The 20,586-nt window shown below is 37.7% G+C and overlaps 1 protein-coding gene and 1 long non-coding RNA gene across 2 annotated transcripts; both read left to right on the top strand.

Moving 5' to 3' along the window:
- The first annotated feature begins 1,217 nt into the window (after nt 1-1,217).
- Nucleotides 1,218-2,219, top strand: LOC126791522 (uncharacterized). Its single transcript, XR_007671826.1, has 2 exons — nt 1,218-1,446; nt 2,030-2,219. It is a non-coding gene; the product is annotated as an uncharacterized LOC126791522 (long non-coding RNA).
- A 4,781-nt stretch (nt 2,220-7,000) lies between these two features.
- On the top strand, nt 7,001-10,553 carry LOC126791517 (UPF0613 protein PB24D3.06c). The gene is made up of 9 exons (XM_050517975.1): nt 7,001-7,314; nt 8,050-8,126; nt 8,343-8,448; nt 8,814-8,906; nt 9,004-9,069; nt 9,229-9,371; nt 9,534-9,642; nt 9,953-10,017; nt 10,141-10,553. Exons 1-9 carry the CDS (start codon nt 7,105-7,107, stop codon nt 10,286-10,288), a joined length of 1,017 nt encoding a protein of 338 aa, XP_050373932.1. The 5' UTR covers nt 7,001-7,104; the 3' UTR covers nt 10,289-10,553.
- Nucleotides 10,554-20,586: the final 10,033 nt, after the last annotated feature.

The following is a 20,586-nucleotide window of genomic DNA, read 5'->3' as shown; positions in this document are numbered from 1 at the left end:
AATAAGTCTCTTTTCTGCCAAATCTTATAATAAAGGCATTTGGGCCAATTCGTTCTTCCAATTCTTCCTGATAAGTATTAACATATCAGTGTTTGCCAAGTCATTGCTACATAGAACTGTTGACAACATTTCAATCAATCCAGAATTCCGGAAAGTCCATGCATGCTAGCTAGGTACAGTAGTACGCGTTTGCATATTTTTCTCTAAGGAAAACAAATTATTACACCAACTCACCAACCTAAGATATTAAACAAGACACAATTAATTAAGAATGGAAGAAAAATGCTAATTATATATCTTCTCCATTTATTACCTCCTCAAGTCATCGAAGAACTGCATTCCATTTACACTAGGGCTCTAAATCGTCCCACTTACCGTGGGAACCGAACCAATTTAGAGCGGTTATTTTGATTCATATAAAAAAAATAGAGTTACACAATAGAACCGAACTATTGTATATAAAACGGTTCAGTTCGGTTCTAATTTTTGAAACACTTACAAACCGTTGGATTTTAATTCATTACAATATTGACTGTTACATCACTAGCTTAGATCAGTTTCCTCTAAACCAATGGTCTAAATATCGTTTTTGGCATCGTATCGGTCGAGAGGTAAAACGATATATCGGGGGATATATCGGTTTTATCGGGGATATATCGGTTTTATCGGATTGTTTATTTTCAATAAAATTTATAAAATTATACTTCAATATGTACTAAATAAACTAAAAAAAGGTACTAAGTAAACTAAAGAAAATAAATATTTGATTTAATGACAATTAAAGTACACGAACGACATCTAATAATAAAAATATGTATTTAAGAATTATTATTTAGACTTAAAATTCATCATATATATTTAAAATTTATATAAATTAAAAATATATATGAAAAAATGAAAAAAAATATAATTTTTTTTAAAAAGAGGAAATAAATATTTAAAAATTAAACAAAAATTGAAAAAATAATAAAAAATTAAAGTTTGACCGATATTTGACCGTTGACCATTATTTTTGCGTTGACCGATAAAATTTGACCGATATGCTCTTATCGTATCGGATTCGAAATATCAACGATATATTGGGAATATATCGGCGATATCGCTGATATTTCGAACAACGCTCTAAACTTAAGCTCAGAGCCTCTCAAGTCTCAACTCTTCATTCCCAAAGGTAAAGACCCAACTTTGAGAATCGAGTCTCTCAGCCCTCCCCCCCCCCACCACACCAAAGATCCTTGTTTCTCTACTGCGCCAATATGAGCACCATCGCCTCCACCTCTACCTCCTGGTCTCCACGTCCGATTCCAACCACCACGGCACTGCCAAGTACGCACGGTGGCGTCCAATCCCACAGATCCTCCTCCTCCTCTGATTGCGTCAACCTCAGCCGCAGCAGCTCACCATCGCTTCCTGGAAGTTTGATAACGTCTCCAATTTGATTTTAAGGTTTGTGATTTTCTTCTATGAAATTTTCAGATTAGTGGCATTGGTTAGCAAATTGGATTTGTATGTGTACTTAGTGATTCAAATTGATGGAGATGAGTGAAAATTGAGGTTTGAGAGAGGGTTTCTGAACAGTTTTTGTATGACTAATGCTTTCATAGTAATGTAGGTCTTGGTTCACGCATTTGATTGCTTCATTTTGTTTTAGGTCGATAGATATTGAGACTTGGTTTTTGAATCATTTAATTGCTTCATTGTGTTTAAAAGTCTTATTATCAATGACCTTATACTTGTTAGATTGACTCATAGGATTAACATTACTAAAAGCATATACATTTGGCTTCAAGAAAATTCTTCTGCTTACAATTTTAAGCAAAATATATATAACATGGATTATACTGATAAAGCAATATATCAAATACAACATGGAATCCCTTCATTGTTTGAGTTTCTTATCATTTCTATCTCTCATTCTAAATTCGTGCAGTATTGCTTCTTTATCATTAACTTGCTCATGGATGTTTTCAAAGTCTCAACTACTGTTGATCCCATTCTTTATCGATCATGATTTTTTGTTTCTATGCAGTAAATGGAGGCTGCATTCATGGAAGTTTATGTGCAGTTGGTTTTTAGAATTTTAGTGTTGTTGCTCAGTACAGTTACTGAATTATTGACTTATTGTTGGAAGTTGCTTGGAGTTTGTTAATTACTTAATTTTGTTATGTTCAACCTTTTTGGTTTGTAATTTTAGTATTTAAAATTTTTGATTTCTTTCATGCTTCACTTTGCCACATTTATAAGTTTGACTGTTTGAATGTTTAATCAAACTGCTGCAATTTTCTTGTTTTACTATCTTCAGTTTACTGAGTTTCGAACTTCATGGAGAAAAGTTCATATTGTTGATTGTTCCATTCCATAATCATGGCATAGTAGTGATAGTACTATTGGACAGTAGCATTATTAGTTTGTTACAAGTCTTCTACATGTACATAATGCCATAATCATGAAGTAGCATTGAGATTAATATAGATTTGTAGCTGCAGGAAATCGAGAACCAAATGAAACTAATTAAAGACATCTGAGGAACCGTCAACCGAACCGGTTCTAACGGTCTGATTCTTAAACGGTTCATTCTCTCATCTCCACTATTATAATAGCGTGAGTTTAGTGTCAACAACTTCACTAATTTTTTGACTTTCTTATAATACCCATGCAGAGACTGAAATATATTTAGAAATAAAAATGTACAATGGGGTAATATGGTAAACTATTAGAAGATATATCAGAAATATCCACTCCTCTCTTCTGTGAAATCGTGAGAAAAAAAAAACTGCCGCACACGATCTCAGTATGAGAGAGGCTATAGAACGGAAGCTAGGTACAATGTCAGAGGTTATGATAGATATGGGTTGCTTTAAAAGGATGGACCGAGCCCAGAATCAATTAAATGCAAAATCAGTCTTGACTCTTGACGAATGTGAGGTTGTCGAATTGTGATTGAGTATCTTGGGTTTGACATCTAATGATTTGGTTTTTTTATGTTTGATATAATGGGTTTTCTTTCAATTTTTTAGGGCAATGAATTGCCTTTTGAAGTAGGGGAAACACAAACAAACCGCATACCTGTAAGGTATTCAGACCAAATTTGTTGTTTTTGTTTGTGTATCGTTGTTGTTTCTTTTGGTAACCCAATTATTTGACGCTGCAAGTTATAACTACAACAATGAGTCATTCTTATGGTGTGAGAAGTTAATATAGTAATCGACTAATCGTAGATGTAGAAGGCATGTGGATGTACGTAGGACTTTTTGGGAACGGTGGAAGGAGAGGAAATAACAGAAGGGGAGAGGTGAGACAGAACACGGGGGAAGAGAAGGAAAGAACTTTTTTAAGAGGAGGAAAGAAAGGGAAGAGAGAAAGAGAAAGAAGAGGACAGAATGAGAAGAAAGAAGTTGAAAAAGGGATAAGAGGAAGAGAACAAGGGAATAGAGAAAGGAGAACGAAGGTGAGAGGGAAAAAAAAGATGAAGGAAAATAATTTTATTATTGTTTGCATTTCGTACAGAGAGGATGCTAAATAAGTTCTCTGATATAGTTGTCAGGACAAAATTGTTGTTACTGTTTGTGTACTTCTGATGTCTTTCAAAGTATCCAAATTCTTTGACATTGCAAGTATAACTGTATAACTGCAATGAGTCATGCTTATGGTGTAAGGAGTCAATATTACAATTGTATACAGTTGTAAGGAGGCCAAATAAATTATGTGATATAGAGGTCGGTTTATGTCGCACACTCGCTTAAGTGCGTAGTAGTTGTTCGTCATGTCATGGTGATAAAAATGCTTTTGATCATACTTCAGAAGACCATAGTTCAATTCTTTATAGTTAAAAGGGTAGATTACTCTTCTTTCAATTCACAGTTCATGGAATTAAATTTCTATCAACTCGATTGGTAGTGCTGCAGTTTCGATTTGGTTTCTGAATTTTAAACTTTTCTTACCTTTAGGTTAGCACTTTCCTTTGTAGCACACAACCATCAATCGTCTTTGCATTTTCTTTTAAGTTCCATAAGTTTCAATATACAACTACATACTGCATCAAATTCGTATATTTTGAATTTACACATTGGGAAAATAATATTTTATACAATTGAGCAACGGAAAGTTTATCCCCACAAGTAGACTTTCATAATGGTCGATTTGTTTGTTATATGAAAGTATTAGACTTGAAATATGAGAGACTTTTGTATGCAATTTTTTTTCCCTCATGAAATGACTAAATTTTTTTAGAAGAATAAATTATAAATCAAACTTATTCACATTTAGAAAACATAACACGCCCGATGAGAACTCAAATTCGCACGCGCGAGCGCGACCTTCTGCACGTGCATAGCACAGGCATGAAGGCTAGTAAACAAAGAACTAGAACCATTTAAGGAACACAGTTCGGTTTTTAATTCCTATTTTTTAGGTGTTTTTGGAACTGTTTACGGCCATAATTTACGTATTACCTCGTCACTTTGAGATTGATAGAGTTTTGACATAGGAGATCGAAGTCATTCAATTTCTAGCGCTCAAAGGTTAAAGTAACCTCTTGCCAAGAAAATCAATAAGCTAAGCAGACTTGGACCTGTTTTGCAAAAGCACACTGACATTGTTTCTGTTCTTGTCCGCACGACCATGCACAACATTTATAGTATAACTAGCTAAGCTAGCTTCTTATAGGCAAAGCCGTATTAGCAAAATAACAATAAGAGCGAGCGAAAGGACATTGGACAAACACATTTAAACAGTTATATAATCTTTTCCGGTACAACAAAATTCTTAATCGGATTTTATAATTACGTATCCGATCTCTAAACACAACATACTACTCGGAGGATGAGCCTCCCGGTTATACTGGCTTCTACTCTTCATATCCTGAAAAGAAGAAGATTATCGATCATAGATGTTGTGCGTCAAGTAATGAGAGATAGATTTGGACTTTCTTAAACATCTCCGGGATTTCATTGTAAAGAGTGTCTTTCTCGGCCGGGTAGAACCAACCATTTACATGCTGCTAGACCTCATCATTTAGCCGGCGGAGGCCCGCAAGCCCGATGGACTTTTACCCGGCCCGGCCCGCGAAAAAGTCCGCCAAAGCCCGCTTCCGTGAGTAGAGGACCGGGCTTAGATTAGATGTGTAAAACCCGGTCCAGCCCACCAAAAGCTCATCAAATAATAAAATATTATACATACATATTTTATTAGGTTTAGAATAAAACTATTGCATTATAAAACAACTATATGAAAAAAACTTCTCGGGATCGATCGACACTAGGCGATATGATCGGTATATATATTTATTGACCTTATAAAAATTTCATCTAATTCGGACTTCGTTTAAACGTCGAAATTTCCGGTAAACCGAAAATAACACTAATATGTCATAAAACAAGACTCATTACCAAAATGTGAACACCGAAAGCTGTGTGCATATCTCAAATCACCTATTTTTTTTCACCGTTCGTGTGCGGTCGCACTAAGAAAACTCATTTGGTAAAACCCCGGTCAATGAGGATTTTAATATGTCAAAACGCCTCTTTTTTGGTTGACCGTAGGTACGGACGGTCAAACAATGTCCAAAACAGACGAAATTTTTACTGGGTCCCTAAATATATATACCGATCACATCTACTGGTGTCGATCGACCATATTTCGAATTGGAGTTGTCGATCACCTAAGTGTCTACTAATATATCTTAACCTTTATATTAGGTTTAGAATACAATTATCGCATTATGAAGCGACTATATGAAGGAAACTTCTCGGGATCGATCGACACTAGCCGATGTGATCGGTATATATATACAATGACCCTATAAAAATTTCATCCAAATTCGGACCTCGTTTGACCGTCGGAATTTCTGGTAAACCGAAAACACCACTAATATGCCCTGAGGGAAGACATATTACAAAGATGCGAATGCCGAAAGCCGTTTGCATATTTGAAATCACCTAATTTTTGTTACCTATCATGCACGGTCACACAAATGAAACCTATTTAGCAAAGCCCCGGTCAATGAGGTTTCAATATGTCAAAACGCCTCTTTTTTTGTTGACCGTAGGTACGAACGGTCAAACCATGTCCAAAACGGACGAAATTTTTACGGGGTCCCTAAATATATATACCGATTGCATCTGCTGGTGTCGATCTACCATATTTCGAACTAGAGTTGGCGATCGCCTAAGTGTTCACTAATGTATCATAACCTTTACATTAGGTTTATAATAAAATATCACATTATGAAGCGACTATATGAAGGAAATTTCTCGGAATCGATCGACACTAGCCGATGTGATCGGTATATATATTTAGTGACCTTGTAAAAATTTCATCCAATTCGGACCTCGTTTGACCGTCGGAATTTCTGGTAAATCGAAACACCACTAATATGCCATAAGGGAGGACCTATTACAAATATGCGAACGCCGAAAGCCGTTTGCATATCTGAAATCACCTAATTTTTGTTACCTATCTTGCGCGGTTGCACTGAAAAAATCTATTTGGGAAAGCCCCGGTTAATGAGGTTTAATTATGTGAAAACGCCTTTTTTTTAGTTGACCGTAGGTACGGACGGTCAAATTATGTTCAAAACAGATGAAATTTTTACAGAATCCCTAAATATATATATCTATCATATCTATTGGTGTTGATCAACAATATTTCAAAATTATAATTTATTTGTGACTTTTTAAGGATGTTTTATAATAATTCTTTTATTATTTCAAACTCTTAAATTCAAATATTATATATATTTTTCTAATAAAAGTCTGCAAAATCCGATCCGCCACTTATTTAAATTTAATAAGACCCAGCTCAGACCGGTCCGAACCCGTCACTCATGAGCCGGGCCGGGCCGGATCCAGTCCGTCGATGAGCCTTTATACCACTCGAAAACAAACTCCCAAATAGTAAAACAAAAAAACAAAGTCCTATTTGCCACGTCAGCTAAAATAAGTAGAGTAATATCAGACTCACTAGCAGTAGTAAATGACTAAATGTTGTTGGAGACCCGATCTCTCTCTGTTTTCAAATTCTTCACACTTCCGAGAGTCGCATCCAAACCAAGCCCCGAATCGGAGCCCTGAAAATAACCGATGGGATTCAATCGGACCCTCTAAAATGAACCCCTCCTCCTCTTCTTCCTCTCCGCCTTCCACTTCCGCCGGTTCCTGGTTCTCCGGCGTCGTCCGCGGCCGATCCGACAAGGCTGGCTCCGTCAAGATGGGATCGGACTCCGCTTCCGGTGGCCCCGGTGAATTTTCCGGCCCTGTTGTGCGGAAGAATCAGTTCCGAGGAGTGATGTTCAAGTACGGCCCCAAACCAATTCAGGTTAGGTTGGAATTAAAGATTGCTCATTTGTAGAGATTGGAGTTGATTTGAGTCGGAAATGGAGTTTGAAGGTTTGATCTTTTGGTTATGAATGGGTGATTGTTATCTGCAAAATGTGATCTTTATGTGATGGCTAGTGTAAACTGTGTAGTGTGGTGCTTTAAATATTTGAATTTGGTGCGTAATTCAATGTCAAGAAATTGGTTTTGCTTAGTGGAAACTGTGAGGGTACAGCAATATGTGACTGATAGGGTGTTCAGGTTTTGAGAGCGTGGAGACTTCATTTAGGTTCAGAGTGTTGGAAGGTTGAGTGTTCAGAGCTATTTATGTCATTTAATGAAGAGCATTGTTGACAATTGGGAATATCGGAAGGTTCAGTGAGATGCATGAACTAGAAGAGAAAGTGCATGATTAGTTCAGGTTTGCTTTTCGTGGAAGCTTGAGTTCGACGTATGAGTGAGTTCAAGTTTAGGTTTAAGAGGTTAATGCAAACATTCTGTTTCAGTGTTAAATGCTCAGGCTAACATTTAGTCAGAACATGCTATAGCTGTCTTTACAGTAGAACGTTTCTTGTTCTGTAATGAGAAATCATCTGAATGCTATATACTTGCTGTTTTCTGTTGTCAGCAAATCTAGCTCGGTCTCTTTAGTTATGCTCCTTTTGGCCTAGGTTTCTCTGTTTATAGGTTTTAGTTCCTATAAGGATTGTTAAATGATGATATCCTTACAATGCAGGTTGCTTTTAAAACAGGTGATTATAGACAGCAAGTCATCTTTATTGGTGGATTGACCGATGGCTTTCTGGCAACAGAGTATGTAACAATGTGTTCTAAGTCTTTATGAAGTGCCATTTTTTCTACCATTAATCATCATATAAAAAAATGTGCTTGACAAGGTTCCACTGAGATATACAATATTTATTGAAATGTGCTTGACATTATAAAAAAAAAAAACAAATATCACTGTCCTGAATTTACGGATGCTCAAAGCAAATTAATTTCTATCTCACCTTTCTTTTCTGATTTCAGATATTTGGAACCTCTTGCAATTGCTTTGGATAAGGAGAAATGGTCACTTGTTCAACTGCTCATGTCATCTTCATACAATGGCTATGGCACTTCCAGCTTGAAACAAGTAACTCATCTTAAGCTGTCATATGGTTATTCCTTGTACTTGGGTTCCTATTATTTAACATACTGTTGGAGGAGTAAGTAATGCTTGCTAGATAATTGGGTTTAGTTGTATCTTCCTTGTGAGTGTTTAGCTAGTTTGAAAGTCATGGCTGACTGGTCTTATAGAGCTTTCATTAACTTAGATCATACCTATTAGGCTTTGTGATCTGTGTTCGGCCTAAGCTGGGATTGGAAATAATGACCGCTCACTGCTCTTTTTTATTCTATCATTTCTAAATGTTGCCCTCTTCTTGGGGTTTGTGGGCATCAAAGTTACAAAACAAATCCGCTTTTGCTCATAAGATCTCATTTTCTTGTGTATCAAAGGACGCGATGGAACTTGATCAGCTGATTAGTTATTTTATAAACAAAGAAGATTCTGAGGGTGTTGTACTGATTGGCCATAGTACTGGCTGCCAGGTTTGTGTTTGGCAATGCTTCAGCGTCTAAACCTAATTATCGTTATTATTTCTTAACGAGTATAACTTGAGTTTCTTGTTTTTGGTTATGACTCTAGGATATTGTCCATTATATACGCACAAATGCTGCATGCTCTAGAGCGGTTCGTGCTGCCATTCTACAGGTAGTAGACTTTCCATCATTTGCTTTTGTTTTTCTTACTGATACTTGATGTTTTGTGATTGATGTCAATGATATTATCTTTGCTTGTGGCTCATATTCCCTTTTGTCTACCAATTTAACGTCTTCTTAACTTTGGTATTACATCTATAAAATTGTTCAGGCTCCAGTCAGTGATCGGGAATACAGAGCAACTCTTCCTGAAACAGCTGCTATGATTGACTTGGCTTCAACCATGATAACTGAAGGTCGTGGATCTGAATTAATGCCTAGTGAAGCAGATTTAGCCCCAATAACAGCATGTCGGTGGGTACACAATGTATATATCAATTTATAGATTTTGAGTTGCTTGCAATTGTAAAGGTGCCGACAACATTGTTATGGAAATACACACAAAATATGTACCATGTCATCAAGTTTGGTTGCAAAGTATGATTTTCCTTGTTTGAAGAGCAAACTTCTTTGCAGGTATCACTCGCTTTGTGCATACAATGGGGATGATGACATGTTTAGTTCTGACCTTACTGATGACCAGCTGAGATTAAGACTTGGGCACATGACCAACACACCTTGCCAGGTAGAATTCCAACTTCAAGCACCCACATGTCTGCAAGAAATTTAGTTCTATATCCCTGAAGTTCTGCACTTTGAAAGAGAAATTGATTATTTATTTAAAAAAAACTAGAAAACAACAGTGCTATATTATCTGTTAGGCAAGTTTATAACAATAATAAGTATTAAAGGTGAAAAATAATACTAATTTGGAGGAAATGGTCTTATTGATCAAGCATGCATTTTGGTTCACTAACAGGAAAACTGTTTCTTTCTCTTTTTCATGCATCATAATATCAACCGTGCAAATTAAGTCTAGTCAAAATATTCTGCAGGTTATTTATTCTATGGCTGATGAGTATGTGCCAGACTATGTTGACAAGAAAGCATTGGTTCAAAGGTAACTATTTCTCATATTATTGTGATAATATATGTTGTTAAAAATGAAATATTATTTCAGTTAATTAAGGTCTTCAAAATTAGTATGATGGGTGATGTGTTGGTATTTATTTAACTCGTGCAGGTTGTGCAAAGCAATGGGTGGTGCAGAGAAAGTTGAAATTGAACATGGGAATCACTCCCTTTCTAACAGAGTTCATGAAGCTGTTGCTGCGATAATTGATTTTATCAAGAGAGACGGACCTAAAGGGTGGGATGATCCATGGACTTAAAGGGAGTTGTGTTTATACTGTATTCTCCATTCTAAATTATTTATTTTCATTTGATTCTGATTTTTTATCTTAGTGGTTTCTTAGCCTTTTCTTTTTATACTGTCAAGTGAACTGTAATCATATCTTGCCTCTCATTGTTGAAAGAGATCATCCTTGTTTTGTCCGACTTTAGCAGTGTCGAATCAAACATCTGTGAATAGCTTAATCATTTATTCTTATAAGAAAATTTGATCATATTATTATCTTCTTATGCTAGACCATTTCACTTTTTCGATTGCTGCAGCTGTAGCCTCGTTTACACCTACATATTCCTTAGTAACATCCTTGGCCTTTTTTTTTACACTAGAGGGTCAAGTGAACTGTAATCACATATTGCTTCGTATTGTTGAAAAGTGAGATCATCCTTGTTTTGTCCGACTTTAGAAGAAAATTTGTTTGTATTATCTTCCTCTTATGCTAGACTGTATTAACGTTTTTGAGTGCTGCAGCTGTACTGCTGTAGCCTCGTTTACACCTACATATTCCTGAGTAACAACATCTAACGCAAACATTTCTTAGTATCCTCAGAGGTTTTGGGATTTGTCCAAGACTTGAATTTGGCTGTACCTTTTGAAAACCAGAAGCATAGCTGTTAGCCTTTGTCTTTTTATCCGTTGGAATTTGATGGCTCAGGCTATGAAAGAATGAGAGGTCCTTAGAATAGAATTGTTAAAGTAACGACTATGGAGGGATTAGAAGGGGGGAAGTGAACCGTTGGTAGATGGATGGTGGGGGTTAGTAGTTGGTACCTACCACTAGTTTTCGCGCAAATCTTCTCTGAACCATGTCAAAAAATTCATGATTTATGAACAACTTTCTGGAATAGAGAAGAAATCATGGGAATGTCTTCAGATCACACATTCACTCCCAGACATGCTCATTTTTCTTAGCCAAAAGCCACTTAGAGCTTCACACGCTTCAACATCACTTTACCCCATGGCCGTCTCTCCAACATCCATTACTACGCCCACTCTGGTATTTTTGTCCTCCATTAGGAAAAGAGGGGATGCAACTTCATTAACTTAATATATTACCGTGTTTCTACAATCAAGTTTGTCAAAATCGGCGACAATGAAATTAAAAATAGATATTTAGGGGTACTAACAAAAGAGCACTGAGAAAGTCTGTGCGTAAGCGTTGGTGTACAAATAGATATACACTACGCGTAGTAGAATTTTCATATAGTTATACAATTATTTTACTAAATTCTAATCATTTTCACCAATTCTATCAAATCAACGAAACTGAAATCTCATTTGGTTTGTGGAAAGACGAGCAACATATTCTACTAGCTTCTTTAATGGAATAAATAGAGTAAAACCGCTATAAATTAATAGTTTCGGGACTGACGAAATTTATTAATTTAGCGAGATATTAATATATTGATAAATTAATAATATATTAATTTATCGATTAGTTAATAACTTATTAATTTATCATGGTATGATAAATATTTTGTTTTGTTTCGGGAGAATTACTATTCTACCCTTGTGTGTGTCTTAGCCTAATAGGTTTCCTGTTAGGAGATAGATTAGCATCTCCGTAATAGATTAGGACTCCGAATCCTACGGGATTGTGGTTTTGTAATGCCTATATATAGGCCCCCATATCATTCAATAATACACAATTATTTTCATCCTGAAACACGTTATCAACACGTTGCCCTAAAACCCTGAACTTTTAGAGCCCTAGAAATTTTTTTCTCTTCTCCACCACCGGCTGACGTCATCTCCGGCCTCCGACATCTCCTCGTCGGCGCAGCCCCTGCTCGCCGTTGTTGCAGCCCCCCCCCCCCCCCCGCTGCTACCCCCGCAGCCCCGCATCCCTGCGCGCAGCCAGCCTTGCTGCCCCTGCAACTTCTGCCTTGCTGCCCTGCACGCAGGCCCTGCTCGCTGCCCCTGCACCCATGCACGCAGCCCTGCACACTGCCCCTGCATCACCCCTGCAGCCCCCGCATCGCAGCCACATGCAGCCCTGCTCGCTGCCCCTGCACGCTGCCCCTGCATCACCCCTGCATGCACCCCTGCAGCCCCCGCATCGCAGCCGCATGCAGCCCTGCACGCACGCTCGCGACACCTGCAGCCCCGCTCGCGACCCCTGCAGCCTCGCTCGCGACCCCTGTAGCCCCGCTCGCGACACCTGTAGCCCCGCTCGCGACCCCTGCACCCCCGCTCGCGGCCCCTGCAGCCTCGCTCGCGACCCCTGCACCCCCGCTCGCGACACCTGCAACCGGGCACAATAGCCATTTGGACTTCATACTATATTTTCTTTTCCTTTTTCCTATTTCATTATTTAAATGTTCATTGGCACGTTTTTATTTCTAACGATATTTCACGTGCTCGTATAGGAAAAATCATTGCTCGTCGTATTATGGTGATGACATTCATGTCGCGATGGACGATACTTTTGCCATCTACATACGATTTCGATCGTATCCTCCCAAGATTTTTATGTCATCGGACGAAGATCGAAAAAGGAATTCAACAAGCAACTTCATGCATGACGATCGATTTGCAGAGCAATTTACTTATATGCGGTCTATTTGGCAGACCAACAAGTATGTTTTTCTTAAAGTTGCTGCTTTTGAAGATATATATATATATATAAATTATCGGGCGCTATTAGCCTTTTTCATGTCTTCTTTTCCGGCCTTTCTTATAACGCTGATGAGACCAAAGAGGGATATGATTCCCCTCTTGGTCAACGTTTTTCGTGTGACGGTCCTGGGGGAGTCACGTTATTATTTAAAAAGGAAGATATCGATTTCGTGTGGTCGCCTGAGTGCACCGCTGTTTTGGGTGCGATCATGAGAATCGCTGATATGCATCGATTATTTTGTGACCATATGCATCACAACCTTCTAATTCCGGTTACATACTTGAATAGTTTCGATTATTTAAAACCTATACAACCCTCGTTTCTTATGGATGCGTCGCCATCGCGACTGTTATTTGAATGTTTGAGTTTTCTTAAACTCATGTCTATAAACGATAATCTCAAGGTCTACGTACTCATTTATTTGAGTTGATTCATTACTCTGATGCAGCACTATTTGCTGACAAAAAGATCCCAAAAATAACGAATTCTATGGGACACACTTAAAAGTGATTTAATGAACGTCTATGACGTTGTATTATCAGAGTTGACCTTGATGCATACTCCACATCAAAGAAACGCATGCCATTTTTGGCACCTGTATCTATTTCTTGAGGGATTTTTGGAGATGGAAACGTAACATTCTTCCATTCTCAAGTAAGCACATTTTTGAGCCTCATGCTAAGGCTTCGCCCAATCCGATATGCAAGATTTTGTTGCTACATACTTTTGATTAGTCAATCTATTTTGACTATGTCTTCTGCTTACTATTTTTCAAGTATGACGTTGGCATTGCCATGATTATTGCTCGACTTTAGCTTAAGTCGTCTATTGGAATTGGAAGCTTGATTGTGTTGTATTAAATATTGGCATATTCTATAAAATTTCTCGTATTTCTTGTTTACAAGATTGACTCGTGAGAATTTTATTTGCCTTGGCTTAGCATGTATGGTCAACGTTTACAACTTACGTGGTTTTTAAATTGGCCGCTTTTGAGTTACATGGGACCCCAATAGCACTAAATTGGGATTTTGGACCTTAAAATTTGGAAAACGGACCTCGGAACGTCAAAATTGACGTCGTTTTTCCCGGTTACTGTTCCGGCGTTTCCTGAACGTTTTCCGGCGTTTTACCGGCGTATTCGCCGCCTTCCGACCATTTGCCGGCGTTTCCAGCACTTCCATCCGGTTCCGGACGGCGTTCCCTGTCGGACCTGAAGTTACGGCCTCCATACCGGCCGCCGCCGGCCAGTTTTCCGGCAATCGGTGCCGCCGGCTTCCGACGATTTTTTTTTCCGTCGTTTCTCGTCATGTTTTCCGCATATTTCAGCAGTTCTTGCTGCCACGTTTTTCCAATCCAAATTTCACCCGGTTTTGAGTTATATTGACATGGTTTTCCGGTTAATTTTCCGGTTTTCTCCAAGTCGTTTCATAGCTCAAATGATTTTATTATTATTGGTGACCACCCGCACCAAATGGAAGGTTTTGCACCGTAATTGTTTGGTATTCAACTGCTCTAATACCATGTTTTTCCAACTCTTAAGTTGAAGAATGTAGTTCTATTGCCATGTGATACATTCGATGAGATTGTCATTTGTTTGAATCCCCTCTCATACAATATCCTACGACGTATTATGTAGAGAAGTTCACCGCGTCGTTGACTCTCTTAATCTTCATTTTGAGAATGTCTCGCCGTGAAATCGAGTGTCTTGCTAATTGCGTAACTACCCACACTGTCCTACGGTGCATGTAGTTGTTTTACGGATCTCGTGCAGATATTGTGTGTATATCTTCGTGCCTTGCTAAGTTTTAAAGGCCATTCATGCCAATGATGGATTTTCATCTTGATATTTGTGTTAAGAATGGAGAGGAATAAATCTGTTTGATTTCATTGACAATATCTTTTTCAAGCTTCGACAGTAGCTTTGTTAGCTTGCAGACATAGTTTTGCTTGCCTGCAACAGTAGTTTATGTAACTCAAGATTCTTTGAATCATGGGTTCGGTTTTACTGTCTTCTCAGTTTTGATATGATCATTTTTGGTCATTTTGAACAAGATATGATGATTCGAGTTCTTTGAAATTCACATTATCATCTATTTATCATGTTCACGAAGCGATTGGAAGACCACCTCACCCATGCTCCACACGGTGAGGCCGAGCCTGCCTATTTCGGCGGCTCCATGGCATTAAGGCCGTCGGTGGCGGCATCCCCTCCTTCACAGGAGCTTGTGATGCCTCCCGTGTCTTCTAATGCCTCCATGACAATCTCTGATGCCAATCGCTCATTTTGCAAAGCTTGTTCTTTTGCTAGATTTCAAGAAAGTCCTTATTTGCTAAGGCTCCAACCGAGAACATTCCATTCTTACAAAGTATTTAAGGTGACATTAGTGGACCCTATCCAACCGAATACGGACATTTTTTGGTATTTTTATGGTATAGGTTAAGAGCATCGACGCGTTGGTCACACGTCGCTTTGCTTTCCACAAGAAACGCTGCATTCGCTAAAGTTTTTAGCTATGATCATCATACTAAGGGCTCACCACCCTTCCCATCCTCTCAAATCTATTTGATTGGATACCGTTGGAGAGTTCACCTCCACGACTTTGATGATTTCATTTTGCATATCTACTGGGATCGTCGTTGAACATATTATTCCTCATGTTCATTCACTGCACGATCTAACAGAGCTCGGACTTGGTTATGGGTACTAACCTGCCGATTTTTACATGGAGATATGTAATGATATTGCATGCAGCGACACTTATTCGTTTTAGACCCACAACTTACCAAGCGTTTAGTGCGTACCAGATGGTTACTGGATACGATCCCAACGTTCTTTTCCTTAAACGCCTATTTGGTTAAAGTTGTTTATGTGCCTCTATTGTAGTTATCTCAATGGGTCTACTTGAAACGATTAAGTATTCTGGTTGGTTATGATTTATGAATCACCAACACTTGTCCGCTATTTCCAATCTACAACCGTTGATCTCTATCCTGCGATATTAGCAGACGGTCACTTTGATGAGACATACTTCCTGTCGTTAGGGGGAGATATGGAATGCTCCCATTCCGATTTTAACGCCAGGAATTGACGTGGTGTGACACTATGTCTCATTAAGATCCCGCACTACTCAAAGTGAGCAAATGTGTAACGCATTATCGACCTCCAGAAAGTCAAAGATTCGATGCTCAATGACTTTACCGATATTGCGAAAGTGACGAGATCGCACATAAATGCTGTGATGTGCCGGTAAGGTTGGAACTTTCAGAATATGAGAGAATTTCATATGACCTGGTCCTAGCACCGTTGACACCATCCCTGACAGTGGGAAGGAAGCCGGCGATGGCACCATCGTACGCTGTGGTGTTGTCGGCGCCCGTGGCATTGCACCACAAAACAAGGGCGGCAAACGCAAATATGGACTAGGAAGGGTCATAGCTTCAGTCTTGGCTCCTGCCTAGATGAGGGGGAGACCATTATTCTCTAGAATCAAAACTAGAAAGAAGCGAAGTGCGTAGGCACAAGTATTTCGCCCATCATCAAGAGATATTCTCTAAACATGTGTATCAACTAAGTTTCTGTGGGACGCTACAGACTTCTTTTGTTGATGTTAGAGAAGAATAGAAATCTCACGAATTGATCATATACAGCGCGCGCGTGTGTTTAATGTATTGATCTCCCATGATTGATGATGTATTCGCTTATGCTCTTATTCCGTTGTAAAGCATCAACGATGAGCAACTTGACCGAAGTGGAAAGAATCAATACAGGCTGAACTAGACTTGTTATGTTGGTCGTTGTTCGTAAGTGTAATGAGAAAGATGAAGTCATGCAATATATGCAGGACTTATGGCGCAAAGATTGTCTCATTATCCTAGTATTGAGTACGATGAGTTATATTCTCTCGTTATGGACATAATTGCTTTCCGCTACTTGATCAGTAGTAGTGTCCATGAAAACTGATTTGCAGCATATGATAGTGGTCATAGAATATCTGTAAAGGGATCTTGACGCAGATATGAGAGTGCCCAAGGGACTTTAAATGCCTCCAGACCACGGAGAGCTTATGTAATCAGATTGCGACGTTCGAGAGAACATAGTACAATCGGTTGCAAGAACTCATACCCATATGTGTTCATATGAAGCTAATTCTTGATTCTCTATTCCGTCTAAGTATAGATGATGAAGAGGTTCAATGAGCTATACATTCATACATACTAGTGTTGTTGGGACACTATTGCTTTCATTATGACGTGATTAACTATGCGCCTATGCATTGTCATTGGACTTGCATTGCTTCTTTGACATGGGTTTAGTTCTACACTTAGTGAACCAACACAAATCCTATCCACACCAATGCCGCCAGTAGCTCCAGCAACATCAACATACGCCTTGGTGTAGCAGTCGACACTGGTAGCGTAGAGGATGTGTACAGTTCCACCTTGGACCAAAATCAGTCCTTCATTGGTCCATTCCCCCATTCTTTTCGCGAAAGACACATTAAATGTGACAAATCAGAATCTGTCCAGTTTCGTAGGTCAACTTCAACGAGACCTACAGGACAGCTCGCTCGATGAAATATGGTGAAATTGGTACCGTTAGAAAGGTCTATGTGTCTACTTTCCACGGACATTAACCTTTCATTCATAGCTATCATATTGAGTGAGTTATGGCCGTTTTAGCAAAGTAGGACAGTCCTATCCGGAAATTTGCAAGTCGGTTAACTTCGACAGAGCATTGTGAACTGCTCCGATCGGATGAGGTTGTGAACCTTATGTCACTGGAAAGCCACGGGTGTCTACCTTTCAGAACATTTTACGGTTCGCTGATACCTATTTTGACGAAGAAGTTATGGCCGTTTAAGTGAGTGAAGGTCATTCTACCCGAGAATCTGATTTTCATTGCAAACTCTTGTTTTGAGTTGTTATGCAATCTTGTTTCCTAAGATCTAAGTTTGGCTAAATATAGAATGTATGATCTAAGGATGTGTGGCTAGATTAATGATTAATCATTAGCCCAAGACTACGTTTGAGAAGCATGTAATGAATGTTGTGTACGTTGTTCTTTGTACTCCATGATTATGGCACTAATCAGGGGGAGTTGTTTCGTAGACTTCAGGGGGAGTCTACCTCACATGATGCTATCAAATGTAGACGGTGCGTTATGCTCTTTTTCCCTTCGATCAAGCTTTTGCTTTTACTCAAGATGTTTTTATTTTGCTTGACAAGGTTTTTACCGAGGCAACGATGTGTGCACCATGTAACCTAGGCATGTGACACAAGGAGGAGTGTTCCGGGAGAATTACTATTCTACCCTTGTGTGTGTCTTAGCCTAATAGGTTTTCTGTTAGGAGATAGATTAGCATCTCCGTAATAAATTAGGACTCCGAATCCTACGGGATTGTGGTTTTGTAATGCCTATATATAGGCCCACATATCATTCAATAATACACAATTATTTTCATCCTGAAACATGTTTCACTTTTTTGAAGACAATTTTTTTTTACTTTGTTTATGCACTACATTATTTAATTTATCATGTATACCTTATTAAATATACTGTTTTTTCCGATGTATTAAATTTTTTAAAATATTATATTGTTTGATGATGATAATATTAACAAAATTCGTTAATGAAATCCTCATAAATTTAAAAGTCATTGTATAAATTATGACACTATTAGTTTATATATTCGATGGGGTCTATATGAATTATCAAATTTCTATTATCTTATAAATTTAGTAAATTATTAATTTAGTAGTTATTCCCAAGTCGGGACAGACAAAACTTATTATTTTAGTAAAATTATTAATTAATCAAACATTAATTTATCGAGCTTTTATGACGAACCTCATTAATTCCACATTATAAGAATTCCATCTAGGATACAGCAATCCAATAAAAACTCCGTAACTTAGGAATCAAGAAAGTCGAGCTCATTGATTCCTTATTGCATATAAGGTATGAGTTTTGGGGAGAATAGGCCGACCTTAATCCAAAATGCCCGTGTCCTTAAGTAAGAGTCACACATTTATAAGTTAGAGAGAGAGAGAGAGATTCTCAGATGCATCATATGTTTTTGAACATCATTTTAATGGAAAAGAAAAACAAGAAAAAAAGAGAGAGAGGATCCGTGTATCATTTGCAATTGAAACTATGTATCAAACCCAGCACGAAGACATGGACTACCTGAAAGGAGAGGTGATATATGCATGCACATGATACAGAGAGATTTATCATATCAGTAGTCCTTGTTAATTGGTTGATTATTTACTCAATGCACTTTGAGTTGGAAGGAAGTATGCTACAAAAAGTTAGACTATGTGATCCTTCATTAATTGGTATGTACCAGGAAAAAGATATATTAGGCTGACAATGTGCTTAATTATTAGTTCAATCACAAATTGCATGTTTCATAACGTAATGAACGCCTCACAAAACTTTTTGCTCTCCTAATCTTGTCCTCATGATCATGTTATTTGGTCTCATGGGGACAGCCTACCAACTAACAAATTACAACTAAACCATAGCCTACAATGTATGGAAGGCATTACTAACCTAATCTAAGAAGGGCAGAAAGACTTCAATATCAGACCTATACTACATTCAAATTTAAAAGCCTATATATTTGATAGAAAGTTAGAAACTATATGATTATCAGGCGTTCAGTACGTTAGAATCTATAAAATCTGTAAAAAAAAAAATTGCCCCAATTCAATAATCTTATTCAACCAAATTTCACAACGTTCAAATTGGAATTCTATTGAAATGACTTGCAATTTTTTTTTCTTGAAACAAAAAAAGATCCTCAATAAAAGAGAAAACGAAACACAGTTCCAACACTTACACATACGTTGTATGATATGTGCTAACCCTAATAATTTCAGACTACAAGGCTAATTGAAGTTTAAATCACATTATTGGAAAAAAATTTAGTGTTCCTGGAGAATCACGTGACAATATTTAGTGGTTCTCCTTACCTATTATAATTTGATATATGGATTTACTACACCAAAATTATAATTTTACATATTAATATTATTTGTGAAATGACATTCATGCGTATTGATAATTTTGAATTAGAATTTCAGATTTAAAGTTTAGAGTTTATAGTTTAAAATTTAGGGTTTTAGAGTATAAGGTTTAGGGTTTTAGAGTTCAGAGTATTAGAGTGTATGGTGTATGGTTTTAGAAAGAAACTTAAAATATTTTTTAATAAAATATATTAAATATGATTTTTAAATTAAAATTTAAGTGTCAAATGGTGATTGGAATGAAATACCACTAAATATTGCTACGTGATTCTGTAGGAGAACTGAAAAAATTCTTATAAGTTTTTCAAACATACCCTCAAGTCATGAGAAAATAAAGAAAAATTTCGTAATTAATTCGTGAAATATGTTGAAAATGTCGGACTACATTATCACGGACTCATGGTAACTCCGAGATATTTCGCCCACTCGAGGAAACACAATTTTCGGCAAGAATCTCGATTTTTCAGTATAATTAAAAAAAATTAAAATGTTTGTCGATCTCTTCTAGCCAATGTGGGTCGGCCTCTAGGCTTTGTCTTCTTTCTCACCATTCACAAGCTGGCACCACCTTTACCTTAACCCCAACACCAGTGAAAGCTATCAATAATTCATGAAGTCCCCCATACCCA

This window comes from Argentina anserina, chromosome 4 (genome assembly GCF_933775445.1).
Source record: "Argentina anserina chromosome 4, drPotAnse1.1, whole genome shotgun sequence".
Classification (NCBI taxonomy): domain Eukaryota; kingdom Viridiplantae; phylum Streptophyta; class Magnoliopsida; order Rosales; family Rosaceae; genus Argentina; species Argentina anserina.
The sequence above is the reverse complement of the archived record's forward strand: the minus strand, read 5'-3'. Positions and strand labels throughout refer to the sequence as shown.